Source organism: Mustela erminea, chromosome 9 (assembly GCF_009829155.1).
Source record: "Mustela erminea isolate mMusErm1 chromosome 9, mMusErm1.Pri, whole genome shotgun sequence".
Taxonomy (NCBI): Eukaryota; Metazoa; Chordata; class Mammalia; order Carnivora; family Mustelidae; genus Mustela; species Mustela erminea.
Window position 1 is genome coordinate 100,190,344 of NC_045622.1, and position 18,871 is coordinate 100,209,214.

The 18,871-nt window shown below is 36.7% G+C and overlaps 1 protein-coding gene across 1 annotated transcript; it reads left to right on the forward strand.

Annotated features, from left to right (window-relative positions):
• Window positions 1-14,826: 14,826 nt before the first annotated feature.
• Window positions 14,827-15,768, forward strand: LOC116599576 (olfactory receptor 8K3-like). Its single transcript, XM_032359472.1, has one exon. The coding sequence runs from the start codon at window positions 14,827-14,829 to the stop codon at window positions 15,766-15,768; it is 942 nt and encodes a 313-aa protein (XP_032215363.1).
• The last annotated feature ends 3,103 nt before the right edge of the window (window positions 15,769-18,871 follow it).

Consider the following 18,871-nt stretch of genomic DNA (forward strand, 5'->3'; position numbering starts at 1 on the left):
TGGAGTAAAATGTTAGTAGATAAAAATGGGGAAAAAAAAAAACACAGTGTTTGCTCTTAAGGTGATACCAAATCTCAAAGACACAACGGCAAATAAATAAATAAATAAATGTTTATTCTCATTCTGTCCCCTGTTTTGGTCTGTACATGCAAAGTGCTGTGAACATACAATATCAGGAGGGAGATGGGGAATACCATGCTAGCTAAGGCCATGCCTGGAAATAAAGTAGATTTATGACAGTTTGAGGGAAGTCTGAAATAAGGCAAATACAGGAACTTTGACACTCAATTTTATTAGCTAATTCCTTGATATAGTTTTCAATAAGAAGAATAGCTAACTAAAAACAGAAAAGTCACACAGACAAAACTGGCAATAACTTAATAGCAATAGCCCTAAAGATTTTATGTTTTATTCCTTATAAATATATACAAGTATATAATATAATTTATTGTATATTTATCTATTGTTTCACTTTCCTGTGGCTCTATTTGACTGCAACAGCCTACAATGGGGGAAGTATATTTCCTGGCAGAAAGGCATTCTCCTTGAGCCTAGTTTGGTGAACAGAATTGGAGCAACGGGGATAAACTCCCACTTACACGCCTATCGATGTTACGAATTTTATTGTTAACCAAAGTCAAGAATGATAACTGTAGTGCTTTATATTTATTAACTTGATTTAAATATATGTATTTTCTAAACTTAATTATGTTGTCACTTGTATTAGTTTCCTACTGTTACTATAACACATCACCAATGACTCAGTGGCTTGAAACAACATTAACTTATTATCCCACAGTTCTGGAGACTGGAAGTTTAAAATGAGTCTCGCTGGGCTACAGTCAAGATGTCAGCAGGCTGTGTTCCTTCCTGGACTGCTAGGGAAGAGTCTGTTTCTTTTTCTCTTCTGTCTTGTAGAGGCAGTCCTCATCCCTTTCTTGGCAACCCCTTCCAAGCAGTGATCCCATTACCCTGACCTCTGCTTGTGCTGCCACCATCTCTGTCTGACTCGGACTCTCTTGCCTCTCTCTCTTTCTTGGGATTACGTTGGTCCATCCAGATAGTCCAGGACGACCTCCACATCTGGAGGTCCTTAACTTAATCACACCAGCAAATCTCTTCATGTGGATGGAACTACCTTCACAGTTCTGGGCATCTTTGGCAGGGTGGGAGACCACTTTCTGCCTCAAATATCTACGTCAATTTTGGTATATTTTGTGAAACTGAGCAATCTAAAGTCTTCATGTCTCATTGGCTAGTACTCATTGGGATAGTTTCACAAAAGCTTACACTAGTTACACTTTCCATATTACTATAAATTTTTTTCTAAACAATCTATGCAAAAATCCCTTTGAATGATAAGTAGACAGTATTTTGGCTCAAAGTTTCCAAAGTGTATACACACATACACATGGGCTCACATATTACTTGTCCACAATTAGGAACTGTAAGGTTTTCAATGGAGATTTTCTAGTTCCATAAGGTCTACAAAAGTTTGGTTTGAACTGCCAATGCCATCTCCCTGCCTTCACCAGATGTCTACATGCCATGGGTCATATCTATCATCTGCTTTCCAAATGGCTATTTCTACATGCTACCTCCATGGAAAGGAAAAAATCCTTTCAAGGAAGCCATTCAAAAGAGAATTAGACATCCCTGAAGATATGGGTGACAGGAGATAAAACAGAGTTTACATATGCTTAGAAAAGCTAAACTACTCTACCACAAAACAATTCTCCACTGAATTTCTTATATCTCCCATATATATTGGGTCTTAAACTAATACTGGTGCCTTTCTCTTCCTCATTCTCTTTATCTCTCCTTACTTTTTTTCTGTGCTTCAGTTAAAAGCTACAGATTTTTGTTCCTTTTATTAAACAGAACTATTACTTATAAAAGCCTAAGACCCTTCCATAAATAATGCCATCAGTTATTATCCTCTATTCTACACACCTGTCCAGAATTGGTTTTGACTCTTTCAAAACATAAAGGTACTCGTACAAACAACAACCATCTACAAGGTTGGAGAAGTTTTGTTGACAAAAAAGTTGTTGTCAAGCTTCAATAGCAAAATCTTACTTCATCTCATGAAATGCAATGACTTTGGGTTAACTAAATGTAAATACCAAAATATCTACTACTTAATATCAAACCACAAAAATAATTTGAGCTATAGTTGTCACAAGAAGTAAGTAATGATTTAAAAAAAAAAACATTGAAATTCACATTTCAAATAGATAACTGAATGATAAATATTAATGTTTACCCAATCACAAAGTGATTAATTTAAGACATGGACTCAGATTATATGATAAAACCCATATGAAATATTATGTAAAAAACATCCATGTTAAGATATGGTTGCTTAAAATATTGCCTTGAGATTGATGCGTAATCAAAAAGGGTGCAAATCAACAATTCCTGAATAACTACGGCATCTTTTCTTAGTAATTACCATTACTAAGAAAAGATGCCGTAGTTATTCACTATTCTCTTTGTTTGCTTCCTCTCACCATTTTTCAGCATTCTCTCTTCATTTTGTGTTTTGAACATTGAGAAAACTCTGAAAGGGCAAGCACAAAGTAGGGTTGGAGCTTGGCTGCCCACAGGGAGGGGCTGTGCCTCCATGAGGTGTGAGGCTACAGCTCAGCAACTTCTCCAGAGTTGCCAGGAGGGTAAGAAGTCAGCTAGCCAGGTGCCCAGGAGGAGGAAAGCAGGATTTGGAGATCTCTGCACTCCCCACACTACTATGTGGTGTGTGTTGGTGTTTTGTCACTTCAACATCTACTTCATCAGCATTATCAGCTCTACAGACATTCAAAGCATTATATTAAAATTAATGTCTGTCTCTTTTGTAATTTCTGAACTTCTTTTTGACATGGATTATAGTGTACTTTTCCATTTCAGATCATGACAGATATTTGGATTTTTTTTTCTTTTTTAATTTTTTTAAGATTTTATTTATTTATTTGAGAAAGAGCACAAGAAGGGAGAGGGGCAGAGGGAGAGGAAGAAGCAGACTGTCGCTGAGCAAGGAGCCTGATGCAGGGCTTGATCCCAGGAACCTGGGATCATGACCTGAGCTGAAGGCAGACTGACTGAGCCACCAAGGAACCCCAAATATTTGGATTCCTTTAAAATATAATGTATTAAAGCAAGGAAAATAGGGGCACCTGGGTGGCTCAGAGGGTTAAGCCTCTGCCTTCAGCTCAGGTCATGATGTCAGGGTCCTGGTATCAAGCCCCGCATCCGGCTCTCTGCTTGGCAGGGAGCCTGCTTCCCTCTCTCTCTCTGCCTGCCTCTCTGCCTACTTGTGATCTCTCTCTGTCAAACAAATAAATAAAATATTTTTAAAAATTCAAGGAAAATAGTATTAGCAATGTAAAGTATATCTGATTTAATTATTTGCTGTAGACTTAACCATTTCTTAAAGGGGTACATATTCATAAGTTGGATGTTCACAGTATGAAGTGTTGTGTATTGAAGAAGGCATGTAAATGGATAAAAGAAATCTTGGAATAGATCCATCTTTATGTAAATAAGTTAAATCTGCTCTATTTATCCCAAAACAGGGTCTCAGGTGATATTTCAGATGTGTTCCTACATGGGTCAGTGGGGACTACACACATGAATTTGTTAATTGTGGTGATGTATGTAGAAGTCATAAGTTGAGAACTAACCAAATGCCTCTTATTATGGCAGCAAAACTACAGTAAATGGGGGCAGAGACAGATTGTAACAATTTTATTAAACAAAGGCCAGCAAAATATTGGTGTGTATGTACAAAATGAATAAAATTCAAAGCCATATAGCTGAGTGATAACCTTGAAGTATCAAAATAAGTCATATAACAACCTGTGTGTGCACTTTAAAACATACATTATATTCACTTTATAAGGTTGCATTTCTTTTTTAAGATTTATTTATTTAATTTAGAATTTGAGAGAGAGCCTGTGAGCAGGGGGAGGGGCAGAGGAAGAGGGAGAGAATCTCAAACAGACTCCCCACTTATGTGTGGAGCCCAATGCAGGGCTCAATCTCTTCACCCTGAGAGCATGACCTGAGCTAAAACCAAGAGTCAGATACATAGCCGACTGAACTACCCAGGCACCCCATAAAGCTGAATTTCTTAAGAACATATATCAACTTTTATGGAGGAGATACTTGTGTAGGGAAAGGAAACTGGTTTAGGAGTGGGAATTAGGATGAGGATAAACACAGGATATGGAATTTTGTATCATTAACTCAGCTTAGTCCCTAAGGTTGAAAAACTAAACATAAATAACTTTAGACACATATTCCTAATTTTTTATTCTTTCTGAGCTTTTAACACACTATAGGTCATGTGTAAACAGTTTTGTCTTTATTCTTAGATAGGATACATGGAAGAATCCATTATGGAAAATATTGAAAGTTTACTATAATTGATAGATGGTGAAAGCATATATCTGAGAAAAACTCTACTTTCATCCAGACAATTGATGGAAAATAATAAAAATAATAACTAAGGAAAGTAGGTAAATTGTATATATTAAAAAAACAGGGGTCCCTGGGTGGCTGAATTGGTTAAGCGTCTGCCTTTGGCTCAGGTCATGATCTCAGGGTCCTGGGATAGAGCCCCGTGTGGGGAATCCCTGCTCAGTGGGGAGTCTGCTTCTCCCTCTTCTTCTACCCCTGCCCATTCACTCTCTCTCTCTATCTCAAATAAATAAAACCTTTTAAAAAATCCTCAATTGGGAAATCAAAGTTACTCTGAATAATTAGCAAAGACCAGTGGCATCATTTCTTGCTCTCAGATGCTTAGGGAAAAAACAAGAATTGCATTCAAGATCTCAGGGGAGTGTCTCAAAGGGAGAAGATGTTCATAAATTCTTCTGACAACATTCAGGTCTAATAATCACACAGAGGAACAAGAAGACAGTCTTCACTTAAGGTGAATAGATGGCATTGATTATATTGATTACTACATCAGCTGCAATGATGATTTTGGATCCCCGTCTTCCATTGAAATGACTGATATGAGTATAGTCACCAAAGCCAGACTCAGTACAGTACATCATGCATGTAAATCATCTCTCTTCATAACTAGGTTTTCTAGAGTAATGATATATGTCTACTACTACTATGAATATAATATGTTCTTTGAAGGCGGTAAGGGACCTTATTTCTATTTGTTATTATTTCTACATTTACGTTGAGATTTTAGACAATAAACATCGTGAAGTGGGAGTAAGCATTTTTGCAAGCTCAATTTAGATTCTTCCTCTCTCTTTCCCTTCCTCTCTCTTTCCCTCCTTCCTTTTAATGGGAGTGCAGTGTTCTCAATATGACCATCCCCTTTACCTCAGTTGAGGCCATTTACAAAATGTTACAGAACATTTAGTTGAGATTGTTTACATTTGCATAAGAGGACATCCTTGGGCTCCATGTCCATCCCCCAGGTCCTGGTACAGCTGTGGAGCTTCTGCTTTCATCTGATAAGAGTCAGATTTGATGCTCAATTTTCTTGTTTGTTGTTTTTTTGGTTTTTTGTTTGTTTTTGTTTTTGTTTTTCCCCCAGGCAGTAATTGGGTACGATTGGTGGGAGGAGGACCACACAAATATTCATTAAATTGAGTTTCAGAAAAACACTGGGAATTTGTGGGGTTTTTTGGGTGGAAGGGTTGTTGTTTTTGTTGTTGTTGTTGTTGTTTTGTTTTGTTTTTTAAGATTTTATTTATTCATCTGAATTAGAGAGAAAGAAAGGGAGAGATCAGGACAGAGGGGAGAGGTAGAGGGAAAGGGAGACTCCCCAATGAGCAGGGAGCCCTACTTGGGGCTAGATCCCATGACCCTGAGATCATGACCTGGGCCAAAGGCAGATGCTTAACCACCGGAGTCACCTAGCCATCCCTAAAACTCCAGGCATTTGAAAATCCCAATGAAATTGATGTGGGGATGAAGAGGTTTACCAAACTGTATAAACTGCTGTAGAGCAGTCTTCCTCTGGATATAATTTTTGTAGCTTAAGGCATCAGACTTTATCATTTGGTTGTGCTACTGAATGTTTGTTATTGTTTTGCTACAAATATTTTGTTAATTTGAATAGATTTTTGGGTAGAGAAAATTTTGTGAAGTAGTTTTATCTGCCAAATTAATATTGAATTTCTATTCTATTTTTTGGAAATTTCTCTCTAATTAAGGGCATCCAGAGGCTCTAGTTTTTAACATTATAAAAGTTTAGAGTCACTTGGGTGGCTCAGTTAGTTAAGTCTCCAACCTGGGCTCAGTTCATGATCTTTAGGTCATGAGACTGAACCCCACTTCAGGCTCTGCACTGAGTGTGGAGACTGCTTAAGATTCTTTCTTTCTACCCAATCCCTCTGCATTTCCCTTTTATTCTTAATTTTTATTGCCTTTTCCATTCTAAATGGTATTAATTCTTCATCTATTCAAATGCTCAATTTTTTTTCTAATTCAGTCTGATAATGAGATTAATTCTAATTATAGACTTTCCAAAATTAAACTATCCAGCCAAACATGAGATCAATGAAGTTTGGACAACTGTCTTGTAATTATTAAATTCTTATGCATTTTATAAACTGATATCAATGACATATTAATATTGTTTAGGGAAAATATGCATATATATAAAGCCTGAATATATTGTGGGTTTCTTTTATTATTATATCTCAATTTTTAAAATCAATGCTTTGTCTCCTAGAATGAGTTATAGTGGGCTTCTCATTTTTTCACTCTGGAAGAATTAGTAAAAATATATGCATAATTTTTCCCCACGAAATTTTGGAACATTTGCCTTTAAAAACAGTATGAAGGAGAAAGGATTTGGAAAAGTAGAGGTAGATAAACTGCAATCTTTAAATAAAATGTGTTAACACAACACATTTCAAGTTTACTTGATGGAGGATGAAATAAAGCTGTAAGTAAAGGTACTCCATCTCTCGCCAAGCCATGCCCAGTTCACTTTTCTGGATAAAATAATCATTAGTCCTTTCCATGTACATTTAAACAGACAAAATTTAAGTACTTCAATTAAATTATGCCATATCTATTTCCCCTTGTTCCCTGTTACTTTTTCTTTCATACATGTAGTTCATGCACTGTTATTTGCCAGTCTCTAAGACATTTGACATAACATCCTCTACTTTGGAGTGGTATGTCTCTTTGTTGGAAAGTGTATTAATAATAGTTTACTGAATGATTTCAGGTGAAAAATTAACAAATATATTCTAATGATTTTTACTTTTCTTAAGATGAGGAAGAAAATATAACTATACTGTTAAAACCATCATTTCAGAGATAATAGTCCTAAGGTCAAAGAAAAAGTGGGAATGTTAGTATAGCTATCTTTTCTTAACATTAATAACTTCTAGATAAAGACCTTATTTTCTGTGAAACATATGAAAAATCATAACCTGGAATAAAAGAAAAAAACTCACAAGTCCTAAATATTCAGATACACTATTCTAGAGAAAAAAAGATTTATTTATGTGCATTAGAATGGGCATGTTAGGGACAACTGCAAGATTGCTAAATTACTATCTATCATCATAAAAAAAATTAAACAATATTTAAAAGTCATAAAAGCATAATGGTATGAAAACACAATTTAATATATCAAATGAGTAATGGAATGAGAATAACATTAGATACGCAGAGTTCTAATGAGAAATGTAAATCAAAGTCTATTAAATGAGTTAATCATGGCTTATTTGGAGATTAGGACAGAAGTACTAAGGGCAAGAAGAGAGGATTTTTACTTTCATCACAATTCCTTCTAAAGTATGATTATTTAGCCAATTATAGGTATTTTAAGTAAAAAAGCATTTAAAAAGAAATCAAGATCCCAACCCCCATGTGGCACAAAAAATAAAAAGGCTACCAAATACCTTAGGTTGTAATACTTTTTTTTTTAATTATTATTTTTTTTAAATAAACATATAATGTATTTTTATCCCCAGGGTACAGGTCTGTGAATCGCCAGGTTTACACACTTCACAGCACTCGCCATAGCATATACCCTCCCCAATGTCCATAACCCCACCTCCCTCTTCTGACCCCCCTCCCCCCAACAACCCTCAGTTTGTTTTGTGATATTAAGAGTCACTTATGGTTTGTCTCCCTCCCAATCCCATCTTGTTTCATTTATTCTTTTCCCACCCTCCAAACCCCCCATGTTGCATCTCCACTTCCTCATATCAGGGAGATCATATGGTAGTTGTCTTTCTCCGAATGACTTATTTCACTAAGCATAATACACTCTAGTTCCTTCCACGTCATCACAAATGGCAAGATTTCATTTCTTTTGATGGCTGCATAGTGTTCCATTGTGTATATATACCACATCTTCTTGATCCATTCATCGGTTGATGGACATCTAGGTTCTTTCCAAAGTTTGGCTATTGTGGACATTGCTGCTATAAACATTCGGGTGCATGTGCCCTTTTGGATCACTATGTTTGTATATTTAGGGTAAATACCCAGTAGTGCAATTGCTGGGTCATAGGGTAGTTCTATTTTCAACATTTTGAGGAACCTCCAAGCTGTTTACCAGAGTGGCTGCACCAGCTTGCATTCCCACCAACAGTGTAGGAGGGTTCACCTTTCTCTGCATCCTCACCAGCATCTGTCATTTCCTGAGTTGTTAATTTTAGCCATTCTGGCTGGTGTGAGGTGATATCTCATCATGGTTTTGATTTGTATTCTCTGATGCTGAGTGATATGGAGCACTTTTTCATGTGTCTGTTGGCCATCTGGATGTCTTCTTTGCAGAAATATCTGTTCATGTCTTCTGCCCATTTCTTGATTGAATTCTTTGTTCTTTGACTGTTGAGTTTGCTAAGTTCTTTATAGATTTTGGACACTAGCCCTTTATCAGATATGTCATTTGCAAATATCTTCTCCCATTCTGTCAGTTGTCTTTTGGTTTTGTTAACTGTTTGCTTTGTTGTGTAAAAGTTTTTGATCTTGACGAAATTCCAATAGTTCATTTTTGTCCTTCTTTCCCTTGCCTTTGGCGATGATCCTAGGAAGAAGTTGCTGTGGCTAAGGTTGAAGAGGTTGCTGCCTGTGTTCTCCTCAAGGATTTTGATGGATTCCTTTCTCAAATTGAGGTCATTTATCCATTTTGAGTCTATTTCTGTGTGTGGTGTAAGGAAATGGTCCAATATCATTTTTCTGCATGTGGCTGTCCAATTTTCCCAACACCATTTATTGAAGAGACTATCTTTTTTCCATTGGACATTCTTTTCTGCTTTGTCGAAGATTAGTTGACCATAGAGTTGAGGGTCCGTTTCTGGGCTCTCTATTCTGTTCCATTGATCTATGTGTCTGTTTTGGTGCCAGTACCATGCTGTCTTGATGATGACAGCTTTTGTAATAGAGCTTGAAGTCCAGAATTGTGATGCCACCAACTTTGGCTTTCTTTTTCAATATTCCTTTGGCTATTTGAGGTCTTTTCTGGCTCCATATAAATTTTAGGATTATTTGTTCCATTTCTTTTTTAAAAAATTGATGGTATTTTGATAGGAATTGCATTAAATGTGTAGATTGCTTTAGGTAGCATAGACATTTTCAGATTTGTTCTTCCAATCCAAGAACATGGAACATTTTTCCATTTCTTTGTGTCTTTCTCAATTTCTTTCATGAGTACTTTATAGGTTTCTGAATATAGATTCTTAGCCTCTTTGGTTAGCTTTATTCTTAGGTATCTTCTAGTTTTGGGTGAAATTGTAAATAGGATTGACTCCTTAATTTCTCTTTCTTCTTTCTTGTTGTTGGTGTAGAGAAATGCAACTGATTTCTGTCCATTGATTTTATATCCTGACACTTTACTGAATTCCCGTACAAGTTCTAGCAGTTTTGGAGTGGAGTCTTGTGGGTTTTCCACATATAGTATCATAACATCTGCGAAGAGTGATAGTTTGACTTCTTTGCCAATTTGGATGCCTTTAATTTCCTTTTGTTGTCTGATTGCTGAGGCTAGGACTTCTAGTACTATGCTGAATGGCAGTGGTGATAATGGACATCCCTTCCATGTTCTTGACCTTAGTGAAAAAGCTTTCAGTTTTTCTCCATTGAGAATGATATTTGCGGTGGGTTTTTCATAGATGGCTTTCATAATATTGAGGTATGTGCCCTCTACCCCTACATTTTGAAGAGTTTTGGTCAGAAAGGGATGCTGTACTTTGTCAAATGCATTTTCAGAATCTATTGAGAGTATTATATGGTTCTTGTTCTTTCTTTTATTAATGTGTTGTATCACATTGATTGATTTGCAGATGTTGAACCAATCTTGTAGCCCTGGAATAAATCCCAATTGGTCGTGGTGAATGATCCTTTTAATGTGCTGTTGGATTCTATTGGCTAGTATTTTGGTGAGAATTTTCACATCTGTGTTCATTAAGGATATTGGTCTGTAATTCTCTTTTTTGATGGGATCCTTGTCTGGTTTTGGGATCAAGGTGATGCTGGACTCGTAAAATGAGTTTGGAAGTTTTCCTTCCATCTCTATTTTTTGGAACAGTTTCAGGAGAATAGGAATTAATTCTTCTTTAAATGTTTGGTAGAATTCCCCTGGAAAGCCGCCTGGCCCTGGGCTTTTGTTCGTTTGGAGATTTTTGATGACTGTTTCAATCTCCTTACTGGTTATTGGTCTGTTCAGGTTTTCCATTTCTTCCTGATTCAGTTGTGGTAGTTTATATGTCTCCAGGAATGCATCCATTTCTTCCAGATTGTCAAATTTGTTGGTGTAGAGTTGCTCCTAGTATGTTCTTATAATTGTTTGTATTTCTTTGGTGTTGGTTGTGATCTCTCCTCTTTCATTCATGATTTTATTTATTTGGGTCCTTTCTCTTTTCTTTTTGATAAGTGTGGCCACAGGTTTATCACTCTTATTAATTCTTTCAAAGAAACAGCTCCTAGTTTCGTTGATTTTTTCTATTGTTTTGTTGATTTCTGTTCTTATATTTATTATTTCTCTTCTCCTGCTGGTTTTGGGCTATCTTTGTTTTTCTTTCTCCAGCTCCTTTATGTGTAAGTTTAGGTTGTGTATTTGAGGACTTCTTGTTTCTTGAGAAAGGCTTGTACTGCTATATAGTTTCCTCACAGGACTGCCTTTGCTGTGTCCCACAGATTTTGAACCATTGTGTTTTCATTATCATTTGTTTCCATGAATTTTTTTCAATTCTTCTTTAATTTCCTAGTTGATCCATTCATCCTTTGGAAGGATGCTGGTTAGTCTCCATTATTTGGGTTCTTTCCAAATTTCCTTTTGTGATTGAGTTCTAGCTTCAGAGCATTGTGGTCTGAAAATATGCAGGGAATGATCCCAATTTTTTGATACTGGTTAAGATTTGATTTAGGACCAAGGATGTGATCTATTCTGGAGAATGTTCCATATGCACTAGAGAAGAATGTGTATTCTGTTGCTTTGGGATGGAATGTTCTGAATATATCTGTGATGTCCATCTGGTCCAGTGTGTCATTTAAGGCCTTTATTTCCTTGTTGATCTTTTGCTTGGATGATCTGTCCATTTTAGTGAGGGGAGTGTTAAAGTCCCCTACTATTGTGGTATTAATCAATCAATCAATGTGTTTCCTTGATTTTGTTATTAATTAGTTTATATAGTTGGCTGCTCCCATGTTAGGGGCATAGATATTTAAAATTGTTAAATCTTGTTATACAGACCCTTTGATATAGACCTTTAATATAGTGTCCTTCCTCATCTCTTATTATAGTCTTTGGCTTAAAATCCAATTGATCTTATATAAGGATTGCCACCCCAGCTTTTTTCTGACATCCATTATCACAGCAAATTGTTTTCCACCCTCTCACTTTAAATATGGAGGCGTCTTCGGGTCTAAAATTAGTTTCTTGTAGACAGCATATTGATTTTTTTTTTTTAATCTGTTCTGATGTTCTGTGTCTTTTGATTGGGGCATTTAGCCCATTAACATTCAGGGTAACTATTGAGAGATATGAATTTAGTGCCATTGTATTGCCTGTATGGTGACTATTACTGTATATTGTCTCTATTCCTTTCTGATCTACTAGTTTTAGGGTCTCTCTTTGCTTAGAGGACCACTTTCAATATTTCCTGTAGAGCTGGTTTGGTGTTTGCAAATTCTTTCATTTTTTATTTGTCCTGGAAGATTTTTATTTCTCCTTCTATTTTCAATGATAGCCTAGTTGGATATAATATTCTTGGCTGAATGTTTTTCTCGTTTAGTGCTCTGACTATATCATGCCAGTTCTTTCTGGCCTGCCAGGTCTCTGTGGATAAGTCCACTGCCAATCTAATATTTTTACCATTATATGTTACGGACTTCTTTTCTCAGGCTGCTTTCAGGATTTTCTCTTCGTCACTAAGATTTGCAAACTTTACTATTAGGTGACGGAGTGTGGACCTATTCTTGTTGATTTTGAGTGGGGTTCTCTGCACCTCCTGGATTTTGATGCTTGTTCCCTTTGCTGTATTAGGGAAATTCTCTATAGTAATTCTCTCCAATATACCTTCTTCCTCCCTCTTTCTTTCTTCTTCTTCTGGAATCCCAATTATTCTAATGTTGTTTCATCTTATGGTGTCACTTATCTCTCAAATTCTCCCCTCGTGGTCCAGTAGCTGTTTGTCTCTCTTTTGCTCAGATTCTTTATTCTCTGTCATTTGGTCTTCTATATCACTAATTCTTTCTTCTGCCTCATTTATCCTAGCAGTAAGAGCCTCCATTTTTTTATTGCACCTCATTAATAGCTTTTAAAATTTCAATTTGGTTAGATTTTAGTTCTTTTATTTCTCCAGAAAGGGCTTTTATCTCTCCAGAAATGGTTTCTTTAATATCTTCCATGCCTTTTTCGAGGTCAGCTAGAACATTGAGAATTGTCATTCTGAGCTCTAGATCTGACATATTACCAATGTCTGTATTGATTAGGTCCCTAGCCTTCAGTACTGCCTCTTGTTCTTTTTTTGGCAGTGGGTGTTTCTACCTTGTCATTTTGTCCAGATAAGAATATATAAAGGAGCAAATAAAATACTAAAAGGGTGTCAAGGACCCCAGGAAAATGCACTTTAACCAAATCAGAAGAGACCCCAAATTGTGGGGGGGAGAAAGGGGATAAAAAGAAGTTCAGAAAAAAAATTAAAAAAAAGAAAACAAATAAAGAAAAAATATAAAAAAGAAAAAATATATATATATATATTAGACTGGTGACTAGAACAGGGCCACCCACTTAATTTTGGGAGTATTTTGGTGTCTTAGAAGAAAGCACCTCCCAAAATTTAAAGAATGAAAAACACATATAAGGACAAGCACAATGAAGGGATGGAATATGCTTATAAAGATGAAAAAAAATTTTTTTAATTTCTAAAGAAGGAGTTGATAAAGTAAGTTGGTTGGGAGAATAAAGAAAAAAAAATGTGGAAAGAATTTGCTTGGTTTGGAGATTAGAACAAGCCCAGAGCTAGATTTAAGGTGTATTTTGATCTATTAGAAGAAGTTGTACCCCAAATTTTTTAGAAGAACAAACCCTATGTGTATACAAAAAATAAAGTTAGATACAATGGAGGATAAAATATGACTATAATAATGAAGGTTCAAAAAAGATTATTATTATTTTTTTATGAAAGGTATTGTTAAGATAAACTAGCTAAAAAACATTAAAAAAGAAAAGGTTAAAGTTAAAAAAATTAGCAGAAGAAAAAAAATGAAATTAAAAAAATACATTAAATTAACAACAAGACTAAAGCATCATGGGGAGAAAGCCATGAGTTCCATGCTTTGCTTTCTTCTCTGGAATTCTGCTGTTCTCCTTGGTAAGTGAACTTGGTCCTGGCTGGATTTCTTGTTGATCTTCTTGGGGAGGGGACTAGTGTAATGAGTCTCAAGTGTCTTTGCCTGAGGCGGAATTGCACCACCCTTACCAGGGGCCAGGCTAAGTACTCCACTCGGGTTCACTTTTGGGAGCTTTTGTTCCCTGAATGCTTTCCGTAGAGTTCTGGAGGACAGAAATGAAAATGGCGGCCTCCCAATATCTGGCCTGGAGGAGCTGAGAGCTCAGGTCTCCACTCCCCAGTGCACCCTCAGAGAAAAGCACTCAATCACAACCATCTCCCTGACCTCTGGCTGCGCTCCGAGCTCACCCAGCCTGTGACCGGTTCAAGGTAACCCTAAGCTGAGAGCTCACCGAGCTCTGTCTCTGTAGCCAGCTTCCCCGCTCTAATACCTGCAAGCTCTGTGACACTTAGACACCCCTGATCCTTTGTGACCCTGTGGGACCTGGGGCCACACTGACCCCATGTGGGCTTTACTCTCGTTTAGCCTCTGGAGCGATGTGCTTCAGTGGAGCAGACTTTTAAAAATCCTGATTTAGTGCTCCATTGCTCCACCACTTGCCGGGATCTGGCCCCGCTTCCTACAGTCTATCTTCCTGTCACTTTGGATTCACTTCTCCGCCAGTGCTACCTTTCAGAAAGTGGTCGATTTTCTGTTTCTAGAATTTCTGCTCTTCTTCTCTTCCATCTCCTGTTGGATTTGTAGATGTTTGCAATGATTTGATAAGCTATCTAGCTGATCTCCTACTACCTGATGTTGTTTCAGCCTGCTACATCTCTGCCATCTTGACTCCTACCCCGGGGCTGTAATACTTTTTAAATTTGGTTCCAGGTTTAATGATGGACGTGAGTCTTATTTTAAATTAACCCATCTAAAAAATTAGGTTTATCTTACCCACAATGGCTTGGCCTCCTAAAATGTCAACAGATGTTGTCTCCTGAAACCCAGTGACTCTTGTGATGGTTGTTCCCACAGCAATTTTCCTTAACAGCCTGGATGAACAAACAAAATCTAACAGTGCTAACAGAATTCATCCTAATGGGAATCACAGACCGTCCGGAGTTGCAGGCTCCCTTCTTTGGGCTCTTCCTCATCATCTACACAGTCTCCGTGGTGGGCAACCTGGGCGTGATCATCCTTACCAAGATGGACTCCAGGCTTCAAACACCCATGTACTTCTTCCTTAGACACCTGGCTTTCATTGATCTTGGTTATTCAACTGCTGTGGGACCCAGAATGTTAGTAAATTTTGTAGCTAATCAAAATACAATCCCCTATAACTGGTGTGCTACACAGCTGGCTTTCTTCCTCTTGTTCATCATCAGTGAATTTTTCATTCTGTCTGCAATGGCCTATGACCGTTATGTGGCTATCTGTAACCCTCTGCTTTACACGATTGTTATATCACAAAGGGTGTGCTGGGTGCTGGTAGTCATCCCTTATGTCTACAGTGCTTTTCTTTCTGTGATAATCACCAAAAAGATTTTTATGTCATCCTTCTGTGGCCATAATGTCATTAGACATTTTTACTGTGATAGTCTTCCCTTGTTAACTTTGCTGTGCTCAAGCTCACGTGATATTGAATTGATAATACTGATCTTTTCAGCATTTAATTTGGTTTCATCCCTTCTGGTAGTGCTGGTGTCTTACATCCTAATTCTTATGGCCATCCTTAGGATGAACTCTGCAGAGGGCAGGCACAAAACCTTCTCCACCTGTGGATCTCACCTGACAGTGGTCCTTGTATTATACACCACTCTATTCTTCATGTATTTGCAGCCTCAAACCAATCATTCCTTTGATACTGATAAAATTGTCTCTGTATTTTACACTTTGATTATACCTATGCTGAATCCTATGATCTACAGCTTGAGGAACAAAGAAGTTAAAGGTGCCCTCCATAGGATATGGAAAAATTGGCATGCACTGCCTATGTAGAGTTCAAAATAAACAATGTATATAATAAATTAGGTTAGAGACTACTGTTTAGTTTATGTCACAGGGCTTAGGAAGCAGTAGTGTGTAAAAGTCATAGAAAACTAGAAATAATTTTTTTCCTGTTTTCAACTTCTAGATTTTTCAGTAGTGATCATCCTTTTGTTACCAACTTTGGTTTCAGTCTGGTATACAGACCACCATTCTCACATTGCAAAGTACTTGGGTGATGATCAAAGACAACTTTTGTTTTGTTTAAAATACATCTCAGTTTAGGGACACTTAGGTGGCTCAGTGGACTAAAGCCTCTGCCTTCGGCTCAGGTCATGATCCCAGGGTCCTGGAATCAAGGTCCACATCGGGCTCTCTGCTCAGTGGGGAGCTTGCTTCCTCCTCTCTCTGCCTGCCTCTCTGCCTACTTGTGATCTCTGTCTATCAAATAAATAAATAAAGGCTTAAAAAAATACATCTCAGCTTAATCTTTTTTAAAAGGCGTTTTTGTATCTTTCATTTAATATTAAGTAAATATGCCTATCCCACTGGCATATGGCATAAGGAAGATGGCATTTATAATTTTGTGGAGGGAATATACACATCAATAAATAATCAACAATATCTGTCTTAATGATACTTTAATTTTATCCCCTTGTTGTGTTGGCATCTCAGATTCTGTTATGTGTTAATTTGTATACCTCTATATACTTAGGAAGGCAGAAATAGAAGTGTGATTATTTTCAGAAAGTGTAATCTGTATATTAAAATTTTAAAACAACTCTTCATGCTGTAACATTAGAAATAATAAGTGAAGTTTGTAAGTTTGGTGCAGGTAAGTTCAGCATATGAAAGATTAAGTGTTTTTTTTTTTCCTAGATGTTAGAAAAAAAAACAGGTAAAAATATAATTTTAAACCAGCTATTATACTGGAATTAAAAACTGCAATGAATAAATTGTAATGAAGGATTTGCATGATTTCCTTGCTAGAAACTAAAACATTGTTGATATTGAGGAAGACATAAATGTGGCACATGTTATACAAATGCTTTGGCAAAGGATTCAGAATATCTTAGGAGAAGAAAGAACTCAGACATATTCTAAAACAGATATCAATTCCTTTAACAAAGCTAGATCATTTTTAGAAATTAATTTTGAAACTATTTTAACTTTTTGTAAATAATTCTTCCTTCCGTCCTTCTTTGTCTTTTCTTCTACCTTATAGAAAGATGGAAGCTGATTCTAAAATTTATTAGGAAAGGCAAATTGCCTAAAAGTTAAAGACAGTCTTGGAGAAAGAATAAATCTGCAGAAGTTACAACACTAGATTTCATGATCTGTCACAAAGCTATAGCAACTAAGAAAACATTGGCATATCAAGATAGTATGGAGTTTTCTCTGAAGAGTAAGAATAGAAAATATCATACTGAAAGACCCCTCTCCCCTTGCTAAAGGCTTGTTTAAGTAACCTGATGTCCCCACAGCACCCCTTCTCCCCTTGCTGAAGGCTTGATTGTCCCCATAGCTGGATGGCAACACATACCAGGATGTCTATTGTCTATGATCACCCGGTCTGTCAAAAAAAAGACAAATGAGAAGTAGAGTGTAACTGGGACTTTCCAGAGTGCTGACCCAAGGAACCACCAGAATGCCCTGACCCCAACGCCCAATCATGCTTGATTCAAATTAATCAATCAGACTCCTGTAACCATGCATCTGCTTCTGTAAGACCACTTCCTGCCACCACTTCCCGCCACCCCAACCCTTGCCCTATATAATCTGTTCCCCAACCTAGCCCGGCGCGCTCAGCCCACAAAGGCTGATGTGTCCGCAGGCGCCTGTGTAACCAATAAACCTCTTGCAACTTGCATCCAGTGGAGGCTTGATGTCTGCTTCTTGGGTGCGGATCGAGGGTCTTTCAATATGATCCAGTAATTTCACTCTGGGTATTTACCCAAAGAAAACAAAACAGACTTCAAAAAGAGATGCACAGTTTTTTGTTCATTGCTACATTATTTACAGTAGCTGACATATAGAAGCAGTCCAATCAGTCCTTGATAGATGAATGGATAAAAACATAAATATTGGAATAAAAAAGAAAGAACTCTTGCCATTTGCGACAACATGGATGGACATAGAGGGCATTATGGGAAATGAAATCAATCAGAGAAATACAAATACTATATGAATTCACTTACATATGAAGTATAGAAAACAAAACAATCAAACAAAAAACAGAAAAATACCCATAAATGCTAAGAACAAACTGATGGTTGCCAGAGGGGAGGGGAATACAGGGAAGGATTAAATGGGTGAGGAGGAGTGGAAGATACAGACTTCCAGTTATGGAACGAGTGAGTTACAGGATAAAGGTTACAGCATAGGAAATATGGTCGATTGTATTTTAGTAGCATTGTATGGAAACAGATGGCAGTTACACTTGTGAATATAACGTAATGTATAAACATGTTGATTCACTATGTTGTGTGTCTGAAACTAATGTAACATTATGTGTCAACTGCACTTCAATAAAAAGAAAAAAGGTAACATTTTCCAGAAATCAGACTAACTGATCAATGGAATTAAATGGTGACTTCAGAAATAGATCCACATATATGTTGTCACCTAGCATGTGACAGATACATCACTATTTTCCTAAAGAGAAATAATGATCTTTTCAATAAATGCTATTAGGTAATTAATATACTATTTTGAGGGAAAAAAATAATCAACACATACTCAGGACCTATACAGGACCAATTCTACTTGGATTAAAGATTTAAATGTGAAAGGCAACAAAATTTGAAAAGAGATCATAGTGGGACATCTTTGCAATATAGAAATATGTACATTTTAAACAGAACACACAAAACAAAAGCTATCTAAGATTTAAAATGATTAATTGAATTTTATGTGGAAATTCTGTTCATCAAAATTCATAATGTGAAAGGAGACTCTCATAATGGGAGAGGATACCTTTATCACACCTACAGAATCAGACAGAGAGCTGAAAGGGACTCATGGGCAAAATATAAAAGTAACTGTTACAAATCCATAAATAGTTCACATGAAATACAATGCAAAGATGACAAAACCATGTTTCAAAAGAAAATAT

Bases quoted from the DNA above. Each gene is read 5' to 3' on its own strand.
- LOC116599576 (XM_032359472.1), top strand. From the start codon at position 14,827: ATGAACAAACAAAATCTAACAGTGCTAACAGAATTCATCCTAATGGGA.